This window comes from Barbatula barbatula (genome assembly GCF_947034865.1).
Source record: "Barbatula barbatula genome assembly, chromosome: 9".
NCBI classification, from domain to species: Eukaryota; Metazoa; Chordata; class Actinopteri; order Cypriniformes; family Nemacheilidae; genus Barbatula; species Barbatula barbatula.
This window is the reverse complement of record NC_136772.1, coordinates 18,928,563-18,948,953: the sequence shown is the minus strand read 5'-3', so window position 1 is coordinate 18,948,953 and position 20,391 is coordinate 18,928,563. Positions and strand designations below refer to the sequence as shown.

Here is a 20,391-nt window from a genome sequence, read left to right as displayed (position 1 = left end):
ACCAATCTGCGAGTGACATCAAACTATCGCGAGATAACTTTCGAGCAGCCAGACCACTGGTCGACACATTACAAACTTAATTTAACTTTGCGATGTCTAAATCTTGCAATGGTTCATTCCCGACTTGTAGACACAATTTAAAGTTTATAATGTAAATGTTAACGTATAGCCTACTTATGCATAACACAGTGCTTGCATAGTACTTTTTTTGTTTCAGAGGTCTTTATTCCCATTGTATCAATTCGTTATTTACGTAAAACGTTTTTAAATATTTAAAACTTGAACGTTATTGTTACATCAGTGAAATTAAAATGTCACCAATCACCCACTAGATGAAGCTGTTTGATCCTCTTTTATATGCCTAGATGAATATAGAAAACTTGTTTTATGATTTTAGCAATTATGAGTATGGTCAAATTTCAAGTGGAGACTTCTAAATCACACACACATATATATCACATACATCTTGCGAAAACAAAACAAAAATTGCTGCTATAATTCAGAAGAACTGTAGGCCTAAACTAAAATAGAATTTAACTGAAGAATAAAAAAGACGAAGACTAAAAAAGGTTTTGTATTGACATTCAAAGAGACTGTTTTTCCATTTTACAGCAATTACATGTCAGTAAATTATATAAGTGTATTTAAACCAATTATCTTTGCTTATGCTATTTTAACTATAATATCAATTTATCTTTTCAGACATTAGAGCTCATGTTAGACACAAAAGGTTTTCACATGCCAAAGCTTTCCCTTCACCACAAGTTCATATTTCATATCAATTCAGACCTTCTCCAAACAGGTCCTTCACAAAGATATTCACATATTAGAAAGTGCTGAAAGTCGGAAAGGTTGTCCTTGCTCCCCCTCTCAGGAACTAAATCACATGAGTCAGTGGACATTGGAATGAGCTGCATTTGTTCAGGCTTATGTAACTGGATATTTTGGTCATACAAGCGATATATACAGTCATGGCCGAAATTGTTGGCACCCTTGAAATATGTTCAGAAAATCAAGTATTTCTCACAGAAAAGTATTGCATTAACACATGTTTCGAGGTACACATGTTTATTCACTTTGTGTGTATTGGAACAAAACAAAACAAAAGGAGGGAAAAAAGCAAATTTGACATATTGTCACACAAAACTCCAAAAATGGCCTGCACAAAATTATTGGCCATTCTTCCTTTGCGAACTGCTCCAGGTCTCGCCTTTTCCCAACAGCGATTTTAAGATCTCTCTACAGGTGTTCAATGGGATTTACATCTGGACTCACTGCTGGCCACTACAGAACTCTGCAGCGCTTTGTTCCCATGCATTTCTGGGTGGATCTCGGACGCAAAACCACTGGGCCTTACATTGCGACACAAAATCCTTTGGTAATCCTTAGATTTCATTATGCACCCAGTGCCGGAGGCAGCAAAACAACCCCAAAACATCTTTGAACCTCCACCATGTTTGACTGTAGGAACTGTGTTCTGTTCTTTGTAAGGCTCATTCCATTTTTGGAAAACAGTAGAATAATGTGCTTTCCAAAAAAGCACTATTTTGGTCTCATCTGTCCACAAGTCGTTTTCCCAGAAGGATTTTGGCTTACTCAAGTACATTTTGGCAAACTGTAGTCTTGCTTTTTTATGTCTCTGTGTCAGCAGTGGGGTCCTCCTGGGTCTCCTTCCATAGCGTTTCATTTAATTTAAATGTCGACGGATAGTTCGCACTGACACTGATGCACTCCGAACCTGCAGGACAGCTTGAATTTCTTTGGAACTGGTTTGGGATTGCTTATCCACCATCCGGACGATCCTGCGTTGCAACCTTTCATACATTTTTCTCTTCCATCCACGTCCAGGGAGATTAGCTACAGTGCCATGGGTTGCAAACTTCTTGATAATGTTGCATTATGGGGACAAAGGAACATCTAGATCTCTGGAAATGGACTTGTAACCCTGAGATTGTTGATATTTTTCCACAATTTTGGTTCTCAAGTCCTCAGACGGTTCTCAAGTCCTCAGACGGTTCTCTTCTCCTCTTTCTGTTGTCCATGCTTAGTGTGGCACACACAGACACACAATGCAAAGACTAAGTCAACTTCTCTCCTTTTTAATCTGCTTTAAGGTGTGATTTGTATATTGGTCACCAGTTTAAAGGAGCATCACATGCTTGAAACAATCTTATTTATCCACAATTTTGAAACGGTGCCAATCATTTTGTCCAGGTCATTTTTGGAGTTTTGTGTGACATTATGTCAAATTAGCTTTTTTCCCTCCTTTTTTGTTTGGTTCCAATACACACAAAAGGAATAAACATGTGTATAGCAAAACATGTGTTAATACAATACTTTTCTGTGAGAAATATTTGATTTTCTGAAGATATTTCAGGGGTGCCAACAATTTTGGCCATGACTGTATATATAGTTAAAACATTACATATGTCAAACAAAACACTGCATTTAAGATGCTATACAGAGAACATGAGAGAAAATGGTCAAGAAAAACAGATTTATGTCATGTACTGCTGATTGACTATTCAAGATGACAGATTTTTCATTTTTGGGTAAACTATCACTTTAATTCATTTTAGCAGCCACCTGTTACATGGATTTTACTGGATCAAAAGTTTGTTTAAAGTGGACTGAAATGTTTGCATGATATTAAAACACACTGTTGAATCTGAAGGTTAACAGTTAAATGTTTAAAAATATTTGTAGACTAAAACATAAATGTGCCAACATGTTAATATTAATTCATAAGAAAACGAAAGCAGCCAGTAAGAGCACAGAAAGGAAATACTTCAATACTATTTAAAAAAGGCATCTCAATGTGATACCTCAAAAAGCTGGATGATTAAATGCCTACATTTCTATAATGCCTTCGTTTCTACAAATTATAGGCAAAGGCTCATTTAAAGATGATAAAATAGGCTATATATAAAGTGTTCTTATGTCACAACAGAAATGACATCTGTTATTCCATAGTTTTAATGCTTTTACTAATATTCTAAGGTGTGGGGGAAATGATGTAAAACTATTTAATGATGTATATCTCTGAATATGTCTGTTTAATAAGTGTTTACAAAATGAAAACAGACTACACTGTATAAATTGACCATTATTGTTCAGGAGCACAATAGCGCTCTGTGTTTTTGTTGTGGAGTTCCAGTGTGATTTAAAGCTGCTGACAGCACCAGACGCTTACACTGCAACCAGCTCTCCCTGGCTCTCTTTCTCTCTGAAATTTGTATGGATGGACACAGCCTGTCTGCCTAGTCTGGACATCAGGGCACATGCCCATTTGGGTACTGTCAGAACCCATTTCCTCATACTTAATGTATTGCAATACAATCACTCACTCACTCACTCACTCACTCACTCACTCACTCACTCACTCACTCACTCACTCACTCACTCAGATCACTGCATTGCAAATATAGCTGCATAGTTTGAGCAAGGGCATGGGGATGTGTCAACCCTTTACTAAATACACTTACTCAAACATTATACATCAATTTTTCAATGATTGATTTTATAAGCCGATAATGATGTGTCAGTTATATAGAGTCATATCATTATGAGCACCGTCTGTATGTGACACCACCCGGAACAGCATATATTAAATTAAATCTCATTGTTATTATTATATAACTCAAAAAGCTTTGAAAATAGTGAATGCTGAATAAGCTTGTAGGCCTGCAGAGTTTTATATCAGTCCAACTCTAGCACACCTGCCTAAAATTGTCACGAGACAATTTCCAATCCACAAGGCCCTAGTATTCGCAGTAGCGTATTCCTTTAGCAGAGATGTAAATACTTTATATTTTTACTCAAGTACATTTACGAGTGTTTTTACTTTAGAAAAATGTTACTTCACTACATAATAAAGCAGATACAGCCGTGGAAAATAGACCAAGTCTAAAAAGATACCATTCCATATTTTCATTTCAAATCAGCATTTCTAGATGTATTGTGGTCATTCCATTCCGGTGGTTGTATTTCTATTAATTGTATGAATAGTATGAATTTCAATTAAATCAAAGGAGTGACATAAAGTCATCCAACAGCAGTGAAAGACTGACATCATGTTTAGACGCATGAAAACTGTGATAAAATCGAGGTTCTCACATAGGAAAAATTATTTTGAGCTTTTCCTAAATACACGTATAAATATTACTGTTATATTGCTAAAAATTGTATATGGACCAGTTTTCTTTTTTGCGGTATTTGAGGTCTGAAAAAAATTGAGAACGTAGTGTACAGAGCAGCTGTATTGTATTTTTTACTCATTTCGTTAAATATCTTTTTAATGTTTTTTACCTCTAATAATACTCAAGTAACAACAATTAATCAGTAATAAGAAGTAACACTTCTTTAATAACCCTTCTTCCCAAATAACCCTGCCATGTTGGCAAATTAATACTAATAATTTTTTCTCTACCAAACTACAGAGAAGCTATTTTGTTTGGTACAGCTGCCCTAAGCAGCTGAATGAGGTACAGTTCATTTATTGTCTAACATAAGACACGCATTCTAAAATGTAGAAAAATGACTTAGCTACTTGGAACATTTACCTTTTACATTTAGCAGATGCTTTTATCCAAAGCGACTTACAAATGAGGTAAATAACAGAAGCAATTGAAACAATATAAATACAACAAAAAGAAAAAGTGCAATAGAACTGGTCTCATATAGCCTACCACAGTATACAAAGCTACGTTTTTTATTTATCTTTTGATATAAAATAGAAATGAGATGAAAGATGCTTACAGAAGAGATGTGTTTTCAGCCGATTCTTAAATGTAAATGAATAAATAATCCAAGGTTTATTAGCATTTTAAATGCAAGCAAAACACATGAATATTTGACACAATATTTTGTGGAGCTCTGCTGGACCTGTAGTTTTCTAACCCGTAAGAGGTGAGCAACAATCAGTGTGGACTGTGGAATAATTGTCAGGGCATATGTGTTTGGTTGTTCTTTTCTGTCTGTGGAAATATCTGGTCCCTCTTTCAGTGGAGCTGTTTTGCAAATCAGAACAAATCTCTCCACATCATCGTTGTCAAAAGGTCTGTTTACATGGTTTTGTTGCATAGACCAGGGGCCAGTTGCTTAAACTTAGCCGCTAAATTAAGACTGCATATTAACAACTGGTCTCACTGACTAGCAATTGTTTAAGACCAATCTTTCTTACTTTTCAGATTTCAACAAGACCAATCTTCTTTTTTATGTAACTGACTTTAAGAAGTTATGATCAGTCTTGAAGAAAAAAAAATTGGATGACTAAGTGACATCTAACCTACAACACTGATCTGTTCATCTTTGTTAGGCATAGGTTTAAAACCAATATGTTGTTGTCGATTTTTCTACCACAATTTTGGCATCATTATAAAGATCTAAATAAAAAATATTTTGTTACAACTAAACAAAAATATCTAGGAGAAAACAAACCACATTTTAATTATTTTTCTGTAAGGGCGATATTCCAGGTTTGGGACATTAAATTGTCAACAACTAAAATATGTTTTTGCGTTGAACTCGTGTATTGAACTTGTCATGTATAACATTCATATCCAAAACATTTTAGTAGTTCTCAAATTTGTAAGGCTTGCCTCTGATAAAGCTGTTTTATCAAAACCTTTTAGTTTACTATTTTGGTTACAAAAGAAAAATTATACCTAAATATGTTATTCCAATATGTTATTTGCTGTTACAACTACACAGTTACAAAAGGCTGTGCTATTACAAGAGTCATCCATCACCAAACATAAGGTTTTCATTTCGGTATCAGTCGCCGTTGTTCGGAACTCTTCGTCAGCCGTCTCTAGCAGATCCCATTTCTCATCTCCACCCACCGTCCCTAGACTCCGTGCTTTATGTCTGAGCGCTGTGAACGTGAACTGCCATGCGCGGTCGCCATGTTACCGCGCTCTCCTCCCCCTTTCGGGGACTCGTCACAGGCTGATAGCACTAGCACAGGCTACATTGTAGGGAGGCAGCTGGTGAATAGGATCAGAGTGTGAGAGTCATAGCGCTAACGCCGGACTAAAACAAAAGAAAGCACGGCATGGAATAAAGCAGGACGGCGTAGAGTCGCTCGGTTTCTCTCTGTCACTTGACACTGGCCAAAGGACTTTATTACGTGCGTTTCGCTCTTTGGTGACTGCGATACAACAATTCAAAATACGCCTGGCAGTTTGAACTGTGATGGGGAGAGACTGTGTCGTCGTTGTAACGTTGGATATCGAGTGTCTTATGTGTTTTGCGTTGATTTCTTCACATTTAAACTTGACGGATATGATGTGTCGATTTGTTTTGTAAGGATATACGTTTAAAAACAAAGCTGAAGCGAATCGGCGTCAGCTAGCTCGCTAGTGAAGTTAGCATTGACATTAGCCCGCTCCTCATGGTGGACATTTAAATACACATCAAGTGGATTTATCTTTTTTGCTGGTTTTATGTGGAAATTACTTGAACGACTTGAGGTTCCTTCCGAAAAAGAGCTTGTCAACACGGCGGTTCTCTTGGGCTGTATTTATAACTCTGTCAGAGTCTATCCTCCAAAAATGAATCACCACGAGCGATCCGGTGACTCCGCCAGCGCCCGAAAAATGGTTTACCCTTTAAGTTTACCCAGACGGGAGAGCAGCAGCGGCACGGTAGGTGGTTCCTCTTCATTGACAGCTTCAGGAAGCACCAGCCTTAATAGTAACAACTTGATGCTAGTGGAAGATTATTCACCACCTTTGATGATTCAGTCTCAGACACCGGCCACATCCTCACTTGGGCCTCAGAATCCTCCTCAGAGTTTGAATATCCCTTTGCAGTCGACCCAGTTACCCCAACCTCTACCCACTGCAGTGGCACAAATGAAAAAGAAAAGTGGCTTTCAGATCACCAGCGTTACCCCAGCTCAGACATCTGTCAGCACCAACAACAGCATTACAGAAGACACTGAGAGTTGTGATGACTTGGACGAATCCCACACAGAGGATTTGTCCTCCTCTGAGATCTTGGATGTTTCCCTTTCACGAGCTAACAATCCAGGAGGACCAGAAAGGAGCTCCTCTGAGGAAACGCTTAATAACTTCCTTGAGGCGGAGACCCCGGGGGCCGTGTCACCTAATCAACCTCCTATCCTCACCCAGGCACACCCACACAGCACTATGGTTAATGGAACTGTTCACCATCATTACCATAATCATGGACAACATCCATCTGGAAAAGCCCATCCTGATGTATTTGGAGTTGGTGGGGCGCAGATAGGGAAACCATTGGTTCCTCCAGTGACATCTGCTGTGACCTCAAGTTCTGGAGCTTTAGCAGGCACAGTCCAGAAAATGCCTTTAAAAGTGGAAGGAATTCTTGAGAATGCCTCTCTTGGCACAACCAGTGTCGTCGGTCAGCCTTTGGCTACTGTTGCCTCAGGAACCGGAATGATTTCTGTGGCTTCAGGTGCAACAATTAATACTGGTAATCCTATTATAAGCAATGTTTGTATGTTAAATTCTGCTGGTGTGCCTGCCTTGGGTGGCATAAGTACCACTAGTAGCAGTGTAAATTACTCTCCTGCATTGAATAGTATTAGCAACCAAAATGTAAACTTGACACACATTCAGAGTGGAATAATAGGTGTGGGCATAACCATGGCTACCACTGGTACCACCATTTCTGCTATGCTTTCAACAGGTGGAGGGCAGGTGGGCCCAGCTGTCATGGGCCAGCATGCAGTGCCTGCTTCCGCTGTCCCTGTGTTGAATGCCCTGCCTCAGGCCCAAGTGCCTATGCCTGCTTCCACCAGCTCGCGTTTCAGAGTGGTTAAATTGGATTCTACCTCTGAGCCTTTTAAGAAGGGTAGATGGACATGCACCGAGTATTATGACAAGGAGGCCCCCAATGCAGCACCCTCTGAAAATGCCCCCAGCACTCGAAGCGTGGAAAGCATTCGCCAGTTTGTACCTGAGACTGTGTTGTGGCCGGAGAGAGAGTCTGTTAGTGGGATCTCTGTCAACAGTTCTGCTAACCATTACACTGAGAGCCTGGGTAGTGGAGAAACTGGTGGCCCCTCAGCTGTGCAGCAAACCTTTCAGCATCCCTCCACTCAAATGCACGATTACTCTGCTTCTAATATAACTCAGATGCAACCCCAGGACATAGTGCATGCACATCTTAAGACTAAAGTAGTAGCCCCTGTGTCAGCGAGCATTCAGCAGAAGGCCCCAGCAACTATTGGAGGCTTGCAGACCACTATTGGACACTCATCTATTTCTGTGGCCCCTAAACTAACATATGCCCAAGCAGCACAAACGTCTCCTGCTCAAACTCTACCTGTGGTTACCCATCAGCAGACGGGCTACCCTCCTGCACAGCAGCCAGCTGCACCAGCCCAGGTAGTGTCGGCTCACCCCCTAAGACAGGCAGGCGGTATGCCAGCTGACTTCCCTCAATTCAAACAGATCATCAACACTGTGGCACCTGGATCGCAAACATTGCCTCAGCTGTCTGCATCCATCCCACCTGTAGTGGTGTCTGGGAACAGTCAGTTAATAACTTCACAACAACCTCTGCAGACTCTCGCTTCTCAATCACGTCCTCAAGGGCTTCTGCAGCCGCAACAAACATCGACCCCTCAGATGATCCAAGTGTCCACTGGTGGTGTCCCGCCTCAGCTTGCACAGTCTGGGACCAGTCTCATACTGAAGACCCAAGGCCAGCAGCTCCCCTCTCAACCTTCTTTGGAGCAGCAAACACAGATCAGTGGTCAAGGCCGTGGAGCCCAGTTTATCTCTGCCGTGACCTCCAATCTGCCCACGTCAGGCGTGCCTCCAAACATTCAGAATGATCCTCAGTCCAGTGTGATCCAAAACGGCTCTAAAGAGCCTGGAATGCAGCCTGTGGTTAGCGCTTTGCCATTTGCAAAGCCAACACCACTCGAGGATGCTCAGCTTCTTCTGTTACAGCACCAGTCACTGCTGACACAACCCAAGCCGACGAGTGGTGAATGTGCCCCCCAGGCTGCCACCGCCCGTGGTCCTGAGGGTAGCAGTGGAGTCAATGCCTTAACGGCCTCAGCCAGCCTGCTGAAGAGCCTGCCTGTAGATGGAGAGGAAGATGGGTAAGTTTAAGTTTTTCTATCATGATCTGCTCTCCATCTGTTTAATTTAGTAAATATGAATAGTTAATGCATACTATAAATGGTCACAGCAGGTGTTTTTTGCACAGCAAAGCTAGAAGTGTCATTTTAAATATAGTGCATTAAAAACTTGATAACACTGTTCGTGTGTTATCACAAAACGATTACTTGACTTTAAAAAGCATCCACAGCTGTAGATATGGCCCACTCAGACATGCCTTTCCCTCTGCTGATGGCCTTTCTAAGGTATGCATTGAGTATTATTTAGCTTTTTGAAATATATTCACTTGTTTGGTGATAAGTTTGCTTGGAACTTCATATAATACAAAAAAGGAGATTAGTGACGTATTTTTCATCTGTTGGGTATTTGTTTGTTTTGTCTTCATTTTGTGCGGCTATATCTTAGTGCCTTTTTATTTTACAGCAGATATCTATGGTCACTGTATTGATTGAGCCTATCAGTGCGATGTTTGAAAGAAATATAGAAATTAGTTCAGTATATGCGCTGTGTCTTCATCACAAGATCCAAAAGCAACAGATATGAAACTGAAAATTTGCATTAATTGTCTTGGTCTTTAAGATTGCAGCACATGCACAAACACACTGTTAAGTCAGTGTGAAATATGTTTGCAGATTTTAAGAAATTTGTCTCAAGTGGTTAAGATTTAAGCATGTTTACACTGTAGTACGTTTATGAGCCTTTCTAAAACTGTCCTGTGCCCGACAGAGCTTGTCTAACAACAGATGTCTTGGGGATGTCTGTAATCGGACACTCTTTAATGAAACCGTTTTGTCTCATACAGTCGCAGAACTACTTGCTTATACCTGCTTTTAGTCATAAACTACATTATGTATCTGGATGAGTTTTGAACATCAGATCGTTTTTGACACCGGGACACACTTGAGTTGATATTAGGTTTTCAGCTTTTTCAAATGACATGTAACCATAATTCAGTTTGAATCAGTTTCAGAAATGTGCAGTTTGAATTGACCAACTAATGCAATTTTTTTCACTTGAGAATCATTATTAAGACATCTGTGCCTTAATGCTTTCATACTCAAATTATGTTATGATATTCTCAAATCAAATTAAAGGCACATTCAAATAATCCTGATATTCTTTCTCTGATAATGTAAAAAGCAACGAAAAACAGTTTTCCCATTCGCCAGTTACAATTATAAATATCGTTATTGTTTTATCCTTCGAGCCGTTATTCCAATATTGTTTTGGTTTATAGCAGGTTTCTTTTGTAGGATTAGACCATTGAGTTTCTCTCTTGTTGTACATGCTCAATAAAAGTATTGCAAATTAAGTCAGTGCAAATGATTTCAGTTTGTTTAATCCTTGGGTCACCATGTTGACTGGTTGTCTTGTGTAGAAACATTATCATCTCACATTTGCTTTTCCCAGTTAGCCACATAAACCACAAATAAGTCTCAATGAATCACACACTGCGTAGCGATCAAGTAGATTATCTCTCCAATTAATGACCAAGCAGAATGGAAGAAGAAATACTTTCACTCGGCCAAACCAGATAGCATTGCAGACCCTAAATCAGTTGTACATGTGCGTTTCCCCTGAATGGTAGTCTTTTTCACTGCTGTTTTCACTCTCATTCTACGGACATCGCTCTTTTTTTAGTATGATGTCATTTGGATTATTATCTGTCCTTCCAAACTTGTGAGCATAGAGCACAGATACTTTAGGGACTGAAAACTAATAGGGGCAGAGACAACATGAGGTCAGCTGAACTGGTTTCTCAGACACATTCACAACAGCCATTTGTGCTTGTCTCAACTCTTTTCAGATTTTGAGTATACATTCGACTCACTCACTCACTCACTCACTCACTCACTCACTCACTCACTCACTCACTCACTCACTCACTCACTCACTCACTCACTCACTCACTCACTCACTCACTCACTCACTCACTCACTCACTCACTCACTATTTCCCATGATGCAACACAAGACGACTCCTTAATTAGAATCATCTGGAGGACACTGACTGTTTATTCCATGATTGTATGATTATACACAATCAAGTTTGTTCTTGTTGACAGTTATTTTTACTTTTAAAGAATAAGCAGATTAAAGGTCCAGTGTGTAATTTTTGGGATGGTCTATTGATAGGAATGCATTAAAATATACAAAGCGATGCCTTCAGAGGTGTATAAAGAGATTAAACAATGAAGCGTTATGTTTTTTTTACCTTAGAATGATGTATTTCTATCTATAATAATTTGCCATGTTCTATCAGCCGTCGTAGTGTTTCGAAAGGGAGGAGGGGTGGAATGAGCGGTTTGTTGCAATTCACAACCTTGCCGCTAGACATTACTGACTGCAAAATACCTAAACTGTATATAGCGTGTTGTTGGGTGGAAACTGTCGCATCACACTCTAAATCACTCTCTCCTGAACTGTGTGAACCTTCTCTTCTCAAAGAAACACATACTGTATCTGTCTATGACTCTCGCTACAGAAAAATGTGGATAAAATAAATCGAATTAAATAATCTTCACTGTCATACGCTCATAAACGTATTTAAAATAACGTAATACAAACTCTCATTTTGTACTGGATGTATACAGGCAGCAGTGCGGTGTGCTGTGTTGCTATGAAAGCACATATGGTGCACGGGACACTCCGTTCATGCATCCTGTATATAACAGGCAAGAATTCATATTAAACAATTTGCGCAATGCACACACAGTTTAAATAAGAGTTTTAGTCAAACTAATTGTGGTGGTGTTTTATTGTATTATCAACAAATACTTAACAAACAAACAAACAAATAACTAAACTAAACATTAACTCGGATACATCTACAGTGGCGTTAGAGCTCCTCTTTGAGTGCAAACTCTTTCTCATCCTCATATCCGACCTCCGTTTTCGCTCTGCATATGAGCTGTGAATGAGTCTCACAAAGAAATACACTGAAAACCATGTTTATACTGGTGGATAACTGCAGTGAATACTGAAACATAAGTTAGATTTTGCTTCCCTCAAACGATGTTGTATTCAGTATGGCTTGGCGATGTCTCAAATCCTGGCCAGTTCACGTGTCTGTGTTTCAACCGCGAAGTACTGAGCGAGCTTGCGTTTGTACGTTAAAAATGTTTATGTTGTTCTAAGATAATAAATTGGCATGTTTTAAACTGACCATTTCAGGAAAATCAGTCTTTGCCATGTTTAAGTGCTATTATCGGGTCTCTGGTGCATCTGCCAACTCATAAAACGTGAAAAATTACAACCCAGTAACTTTATGTGAGCCTATCTCTGCAAGCATGTGAGAAAATGAGCCGTTCAGATTTCGCTCCCTTTTTGACGAAGGTAGCCATTCTTACTATAATGTCCCCGCCCCTTTTTTTGAACTTGTCCACCCATGGTGCTGCTGCCATTTTTGTTTCTGCAAGCGACATACGTGAATTTATTACGACACCATGGCAAAAGTAAGCAAAGCATGCTTACTGTTTAATTGCTGCACAGACCAGCACAGAACACTGTTCCAAGCCTCACAGGAGACAAGAGAGCAATGGATTGATTTAGTTTTCAATGGAAATCCTCCAGACTGAACAAGGCAAATATGCAGATAAAGACATTGTAGTTACCGGCATTTTACAGTAAGACCTCAGGGACCTGTGGCAACTTTTGACGGGTCGTCAAAATAAAATACGTTCAAGTTTTGTGTGTTTAACGATAGCTTCACTCAAACAGTAAAATGCTTGTAAAATAATCTCTCAGAGTTCATGTGTTTATGTCCTTCGTGCTGGGCGGTATGACCATAAATGTATATAACAGTATTTTCCAGATTTATACCTGTTCCTGTACATGACGTTATTTTTTTACCACATTTTATACTGATTGAGAGGGGGAATACTGCAGTTGATTGACTTAAAATGGCCTTTTATGCTGTCATATGGTTGAGTATTGTAAAAAAATATGCCACACTAGTGTTATATAGGTTAGCAAGTCCCACAAAATGATGCTGTTTGAAAAGAGGTTGCACTCATGATGACGTGGAGGAATCAGGATGCATGACAGTTGCTGTCAAAATACAGATCCTTTTAATTGTGCAAATTTTGCAAACAACTTGTAACTACACAATTAGTTTAGCCAGGGTTTTGTTTGTTTAGGCTTAATTAAAGCTGCTACGCAACACATTCACTTGAAAATATTTCTATATGAAGCTTTGCACCTGACACACAGCGCAAAGGGAAGTGCCATTGCACGGCAACACATTTTTGATTACCTATAAAGTATATTTGGCAAGTGGATATTTTCATCTGGCCCATTTAGCCAGCCCCATGTTAGTGCTCTCTAGCAGAACAGAGACCTAGCATAACAACCTCTGCATAGCACGTTTGTTCCTCTGAGACAGTTGCATTGGCATGTTTTAGTGGACAATTAACCTCCTGCTTTGATCTGTTGGGTAAAATTATGGTGTTGCCTATTTAGTTTTTTTATGGTTTTAATAATGTTTATTCAGCAGTGACTGGTAATAGGACTTTGCATTTAGAGACTTATAGAAATGTTCTTTCTTTCAAATGTATGAGAGAATATTTGCATAACCAAGCCTCTGCATCTTTGCTGTGATTCACTATAACTGTTCTGATGGTGACAACAGAGTTAAATAATATTTAAAACTTATTGTAAGAATATTTTCTATCATTCAAGCGTAAGCACACAGGACTTTTTATGATGTACCAATAAACATAATAATCTATTGGTTAATCTGATAACATATTTGTGACCATGGAAATATTTGTGGCAAAAGCCAACAAAACATTGTATGGGTCAAAATTATGGATTTTTCTTTTATGCCGAAAATCATTAGGATATTAAGTAAAGATCATGTTCCATGAAGATATTTTGTAAATTTCCTACAGTAAATAAATCCAAACTTTTTTCTGAGTGGATGCAGCAAAACCGTTAACAAATATGTCTTGAAACACGCCAACAAACTTTGCGTGCTGTTGCCCGCTCTTTCAGAGTTACCCACTCAAGTTTGGTATCTATGTAAAGCTTAGAATTTCCGCTTACGGATTCATCTACTCTCCACAACGTCATTACAGCAGTATGCCAAGAGAACGTAAAAACAACCCTGTTTCTTAACAACGGCCTGCTACAGCACCTCTGATTAACAACTTCAAAGACGATTTAGATTTATTTTGCACCCTCGGATTCCAGAGTTTGAAATAGTTTTATCTCTGCCTATTATTGTCCTATCCTAACGGACCATACATCCATGAAAAGCTTATTTATACAGCTTTCAGATAATGTAAACATCTCAATTTACATTTGAACTATTCTCAATAAAATTCCAAAACTTAAATATGCATTAAGGTGCGGTACCTAATTGCTGCATGATCAGATCATGTTTTAAAAGGACTGGATCTATTCCGAAATGTATTGGAGTTTAGTTTATTATCTTTTTCGTGTATAGCAGATTTAAAATTGATACATTGGTACATCTCATAAGATCTCCTAAAATAAGCCTCTCATCTCTATTTTAATGGCCATGACACATACTTTTGATTTAAAAGTCACATGTGTGTTGCTTGTTTAATTTGCCTAAAGAGCTTGCTGCTGTGAAATTAAACTGCTCCCCAACCAACATGTTGTTTTTGCATCCGCTAGAGCTTGTTACAGTAGATTTTATTCCTTCCTATTTTGGCTTCTACGAGCAGTCTGCACACAAGCAAGCAGAGCTGGAAAGCAGCCTCTTCACTGTGATCTTACACTGGGCAGGAAATCTCATGTGAAACCTTGAGCCTGTGCAATGTCGAACTTTTGCTCTGTTGAACATGTACCATGACATTTTTTCTCCTGGACGAAGCAAAATGAGGGCACTCTGGGTGAAAAATGGCGGCCACCGCACAAGCATTTTTCTTTCTTTAAAACTTAAAAAAAAATCTTGAACTAAAGCGTTTTGTCTTTTGTAGGTTTGCATTTTCAGACTTTGTTTAAGGCACTATCAAGTGTGATTGATCATTGCTCTTGGTCTTACTCACCTTACTTACCTTGCCTGCTGCCATAGGAATAGCTAAATCTATGTGGAATGTCTTTTCTCCACTTTCTCCCCATCCCTGCCACAAACGCCATGTGTGCCACAGTGAGGTTCTCACCTCTGCACAATTCTTAACTCCTAATACCAGCTAACAAGCAAACAGCTTGGGCTTGTGAACTAATTAGTCCAAAACCACCTGTTTCTCTAGATCAGGTTTAGAAATTGTTCAATTTCATCATCCATACATTTTAAAGGCTAAAACGAACATTATCATTTGTTTAAGATGTAATGCGATGTGTATGCACTATTTAAGGTTCAAATACGCTGTATTTTTCACATACCGTGCATGTTTGTATCGCCTATTTTCCCCGATTTCTTACAAAACTCATCGCTCTGAAAAGAGAGGTGTGCTATGATTGGACATGTATCCAGTGCGTTGTGATTGGTCGAATATTGCAAGCGTTTAATGGAAATTTAACTCGTCTTACCATATTTGGAGCATCAAGTTCCAAAGCAATTGTACTGACAGGTACGCCCACCTTACTTCCGTAAACATTTGGGCGGTCTTAGTCAAATCATATCAGGGTGAGAATTCGCTTTTAGATAGAATGAATCTTTTGTTCTGATACTTTTATTTTAGCAATTTTATGGGACTAATACATTTACGGGCAACTTATAACACACCATATATTTGTAAAAGCACGTATTTACGCCGTATGACCCCTTTACCAATATAAAAAAATGTGCACTAGGAAGTGGAGCTTCTTGTGGTGATCTTTAAGGTACTCTTACACAGTTGGTTTATTGGTTGATTCTGATTCCCGATCGATTCAGATTTTCGATTCGCAATCCTAGTTGCTCCCCGTCACTTTGTCCTGCGTAATCGCTATCTCTAGGCAAAGAGGCCGAATGATAGCTGGCTTAGCATACAGCATGCTGCTCTGATCCATTAGCACTGAGTCATTGTTTCAACCACATTGCCAGTCTCGCCTGGCCGTCAGCCATCTCGCTCTTTCTGTGCAGACCCTCACACGCTTTCCTATCCCTGTCTTTTACGCTGGCCTGCCTGCTTGTCTGAGCTGCCAGAGAGCTGCTATAGCAACCGGCAGTCCTAAACTCTCTTGCGTAGCCCTTCCAGAGCCAATTCTATCCCCCTTAGCAGGGGCTAGTTTCTTGGTTACTGTTTTATAACTGGACCATGCTCTTTTGTGCTGTAAATTTGAATCCAAGGTATTGAGGTAATTGTTTTCTTAGTTGTTTGTGGATTAGAAGCAGAAAAGATGCAAATTTATGCCCTGCTTCAACTGAGTCTCTGGCAGAACGGCAGTTGCTGTTCTCTGTCATGGTTGTTTTCAAGGGAGCATGAATATAGAACAGAACCTTACAGAGGGCTCTGGGGTTTCTTTCTCACCCAGGGCTCTTTTGGGCATTCTCTCGTATTCTCTCTCTTGCTTTCATGCGTAGTGGAAATATTTCAGTGTTGTTATTTATCGATGTTATCAGTACTGTTGTGCAGGGCAGCATTACTAGCCAGAATCTTGAAAAACAGAGTTGCGACACACTTCGATCTCGCCACTGTGTGGTCATGTGTTTCATGTGTTTAAGCGGGAGTGACAGTGGAAGCAGCTGTATTCGCAAACAAATTTCACTAAATACCAATCAAATTAGGGCTGCACGTGGACAGTATGGGTAAAATTTTTATTTAAATATTTTTATTGATACAATTTAATTCCGATAATGATATGAACAATTTTAAGATATAAGTTGAGAAAGCCCTCTGATATGAACAATAAAATTCTGATCAAAATCATTCTAGATTCCAGCAGATTGCAAAGCTACATATAAGAACAAAATATTTTTGTAAAGGCCTGTGTCCTTACCTTGTGCAAGTATCAAATATTAGAATAATGTTTCTAATAAAAGTGAGAATAACTTTTTTTAAATGTTCTTCAAAGCATAATTCCATTACTTCTAAGTGCGTTTTAAATCATGGACGTATCGACAAAGCTCTACTGAGTCACAGGCCCCTATCACTTGACACTTTTTTCCTGATAGCCTGCTTTTGACATTCATCTACATTAATAATCTTCATTTATTAACGTCCGCTGAATTTAATGTGTGACTGTATTTCAATATTTTTTGTCAAAACTTTATACAAGATTTGCCATGTTATCCTGCAAGTTCCCAGCTAACACGTTGTGTGGACGTACATGGACCGGTCCATATTCGTTTGCCACGACCTGCCAAATAACGTTCCAGCAATGTGACTTTGTGATACCGATATTCGTAGTGACGACTAGAGCTGAACGATTTAGAAAAGTAATCTAATTGCGATTATAATTTGTTAAATAAATATTGCGATTGCGATTTAAATATGCAATATATTTTTTAATATCCTCTGTATTATTTAATAAAGCAAAATCAATAAATCATGGGAACCACAAAATATTAGACAGATTGTAGGAGACACATTTTTAAAGTCGTTAAAGATTAAATAAAGATTTATAGCATTCGTCTTGACATTATAACAGATTTTACTCTGATGATCATACATTTTCCGTTAAATAACAAATAGAAATGACTAGATTAATTAATCAAATGACCAGTTCCATGTTATCTGAAGACCAGTACATCATGTCGCTACAACGTTCTCCATGGGATGAATTCACAGCGTTATTTGGGGACTTGGCTAGGCCGGTTCTGGATCATTAGAAAAAAATTCTAACATGAAACCTCAGAACATTGTCACAAAGTAATGTCACGGTGAACAACTCGCAATGTCAGAACGTACTGTTTGCGCTGGGTCGACATTAAGAACCATTCAATTAGTTTCAGTGTCTTTCTTAGATGCGCACAGAGCCTCCAGCAATACTTTCCTTATTGATTGTACAAACACAGAGCATAAACATGTTAAGTAGACTGGACATGAACAGACACACATCTAAAATAAAACCATGTGCATGGAAACTGTTCTTTTTAACTTAAGTTTTTATGCACAAACTAAGTTTTTTTTTATCATGACCAGTATATAAAATCTATAGTTGCCTTATTTGAAACGGTTACAGTAAGGCTGTAATCTACAGTGTTTAGTTCTATTCATTTAGATATTAACATCGATCTTAAGTGATCTGATTACAGTAGGCTGAAAAAACAGGTTTATACGGACTCCTACATCTTTTGTGATCTAATTCTTTAAACCTATTTGTTAGTCATACATCTGTAGTGTATGCACGTGAACCTGAGGCTTGTTTTTCCGGCAAATGACGTGAGAGCGGGCCTGCGTCATTCGCGGGAAAAAAAAGTCTCACGTTCACGTGCAACCGAGGGATAAAGGAAGCTAGACATCATTGTTAATAGCACTGTCAATAAGAATATTTGTCAACGAACTCATCAATTAGCTTCAAAAGACCTTTAAGACCACAGAGCAGTTTGTTGTGAGCTTCGTTTGACTGTTTGTTGTCCAAGCTCTTAAAGGGATAGTCCACCCAAATATTAAAATTCAGTCATGAATTTCTCATCCTTAACAAAGTTCCATAAAAGGGAAGGAAGGAGGTGTGAACCGGCGAACATAAAATATTCTTTTAATTAATAAAATCAAACGCAAATAGACAGCCAGCAGCTCCCTCACGGGCGACTGCCGGTGACGCACACAAACCATAACAGAAAGGTCCAGGCCTGGTCCTCTCTCACTTACGGTCCGGTCGCTCGTCCTCTTATGCTCCCAATCTCCTCCGTGATACAAGACCGGTGCGCGTACAGCTTACGCTCGTAATCACACTGGCCTCGAATCCCGGCCCTTATCCCGCCTAACTCACTACAATGTTTTTGTTCTGTTGAACACAAAGAAATATATTTGGATTCATTTTTGAGATTTCTGGGGCATAATTGACTACCATAGTAGCAAAAATATTATGTTTTTTGGTTCCGTCAACCACAAAAGAAGATATTTTGAAGAATTGAGTAAAACATACAGGTCTGGGCACCTTTACTACCATTATTTTTGACTACCCCAGAAATTAGTTGCTAACATTCAAATATCTTTCTTTGCATTGGTTGGATTTTCCCTTTAAATGATTGTGGTTGTTAACGAATTGTGATAATGCTGTTGCGTTAAATGAATGGTCAAGTTGCACAGAAATGTTAAGCCTTATACACTTCAATAGGCCAGTCTAGTTGCTGTAGGTGGATGTGTTTTGATATACAGGTTGGCTGTGTATAAAGTCAATGGGAGCATTTTGATGGTGAATGGCATCCTATCAAGATGTGCTTAACAGTGTCACACTGGTTTTTGTGTGTAGATGTTGTGTTAAAAGTAATGCGGCTTATAGAATAAGGTTTTAAGAGGTACATTTTTGAGAAGAATGGAACTTATCATTCTGATCTTCTTTTAGTCTTATGTAGCAATTTGATTCAACAGAATTTGGGTTGATGTTGCAGAATTTCAAACCAAGTGTGTAAAACTAGTGTGGCTAAAAGTCTAAAACTAGAGATGCATCAATATGGTATTTTAGGGTATTTAACCATTACTAGCTGAAAGTAAGAATTAAAGCAAAACTTGAATTAAAATAATGTCTCTAAAATTATTTCAGTGGTAGAGCAACTTTTGACGGGACGAATTCCACTTCCACTACTACCTAGACAGCCTCCTAGCTGCTCAAACCACACTCTGTAAGATCTGTGTTCGGGTCGATACACACAGCCCTGCCCATCCCCAGCCTGCGGTAGATTGAAACCTGCTTTACGGCATACGTCACATATTTTACTCCTAGCCTGGGTAGAGTTAGCCAACAGCTAGACAAAACATCTAATATGCATGTCTCAAAACCAATGCCATGGCAGAGCCAGCAAAGAAAACAAAGAGGGTTTTGTCGGAGGAAGCCAAGAAAATGCGAGAGTGGTCGGACACGAGCCCGAACACAAATTAATATCTGACTGACTTGCCTTGGTGGCACGGGCTGCAAGAGGCAACGGTTTGAGACCTAGCCCTCCTGCTACTGGATTTGAATGTCTTGTGTCATTTTTTTCTTACTGTCCTGTACTTTTGAGTTTGTTAGTTATATACAACCTGTGCTCAGGTTGTTTATTGGCACTCTGACATTACTGGTTCACAATTTATAACCGTAAGGTTGAAGAGCGATAATAATGTAGTGTTGTCTGTCTCAATAGCTAACGTAACATTAGCATGATTGTGCCTCGTCACAAATTTAGTCTAATGCTTGTTAACAATGACTACCAAACCACAATAAATGTTTTATGA

At 39.0% G+C, this 20,391-nt stretch overlaps 1 protein-coding gene across 3 annotated transcripts in view; it reads left to right on the top strand.

Annotated features, from left to right (window-relative positions):
- The first annotated feature begins 5,890 nt into the window (after window positions 1–5,890).
- The window catches only part of tsc22d1 (TSC22 domain family, member 1), a 41,799-nt gene continuing 27,298 nt past the window's right edge, over window positions 5,891–20,391 (top strand). The window contains exons 1-2 of one of the 3 annotated variants that reach the window (XM_079464550.1): window positions 5,945–7,443; window positions 7,678–9,103. In XM_079464550.1, coding sequence (XP_079320676.1) covers window positions 6,447–7,443; window positions 7,678–9,103 — 2,423 coding nt within the window. In that variant the 5' untranslated portion in view covers window positions 5,945–6,446. Of the gene's footprint in view, window positions 9,104–20,391 lie in introns of all 3 variants that reach the window. The other 2 variants (XM_079464549.1, XM_079464548.1) reach the window with 2 other exon arrangements.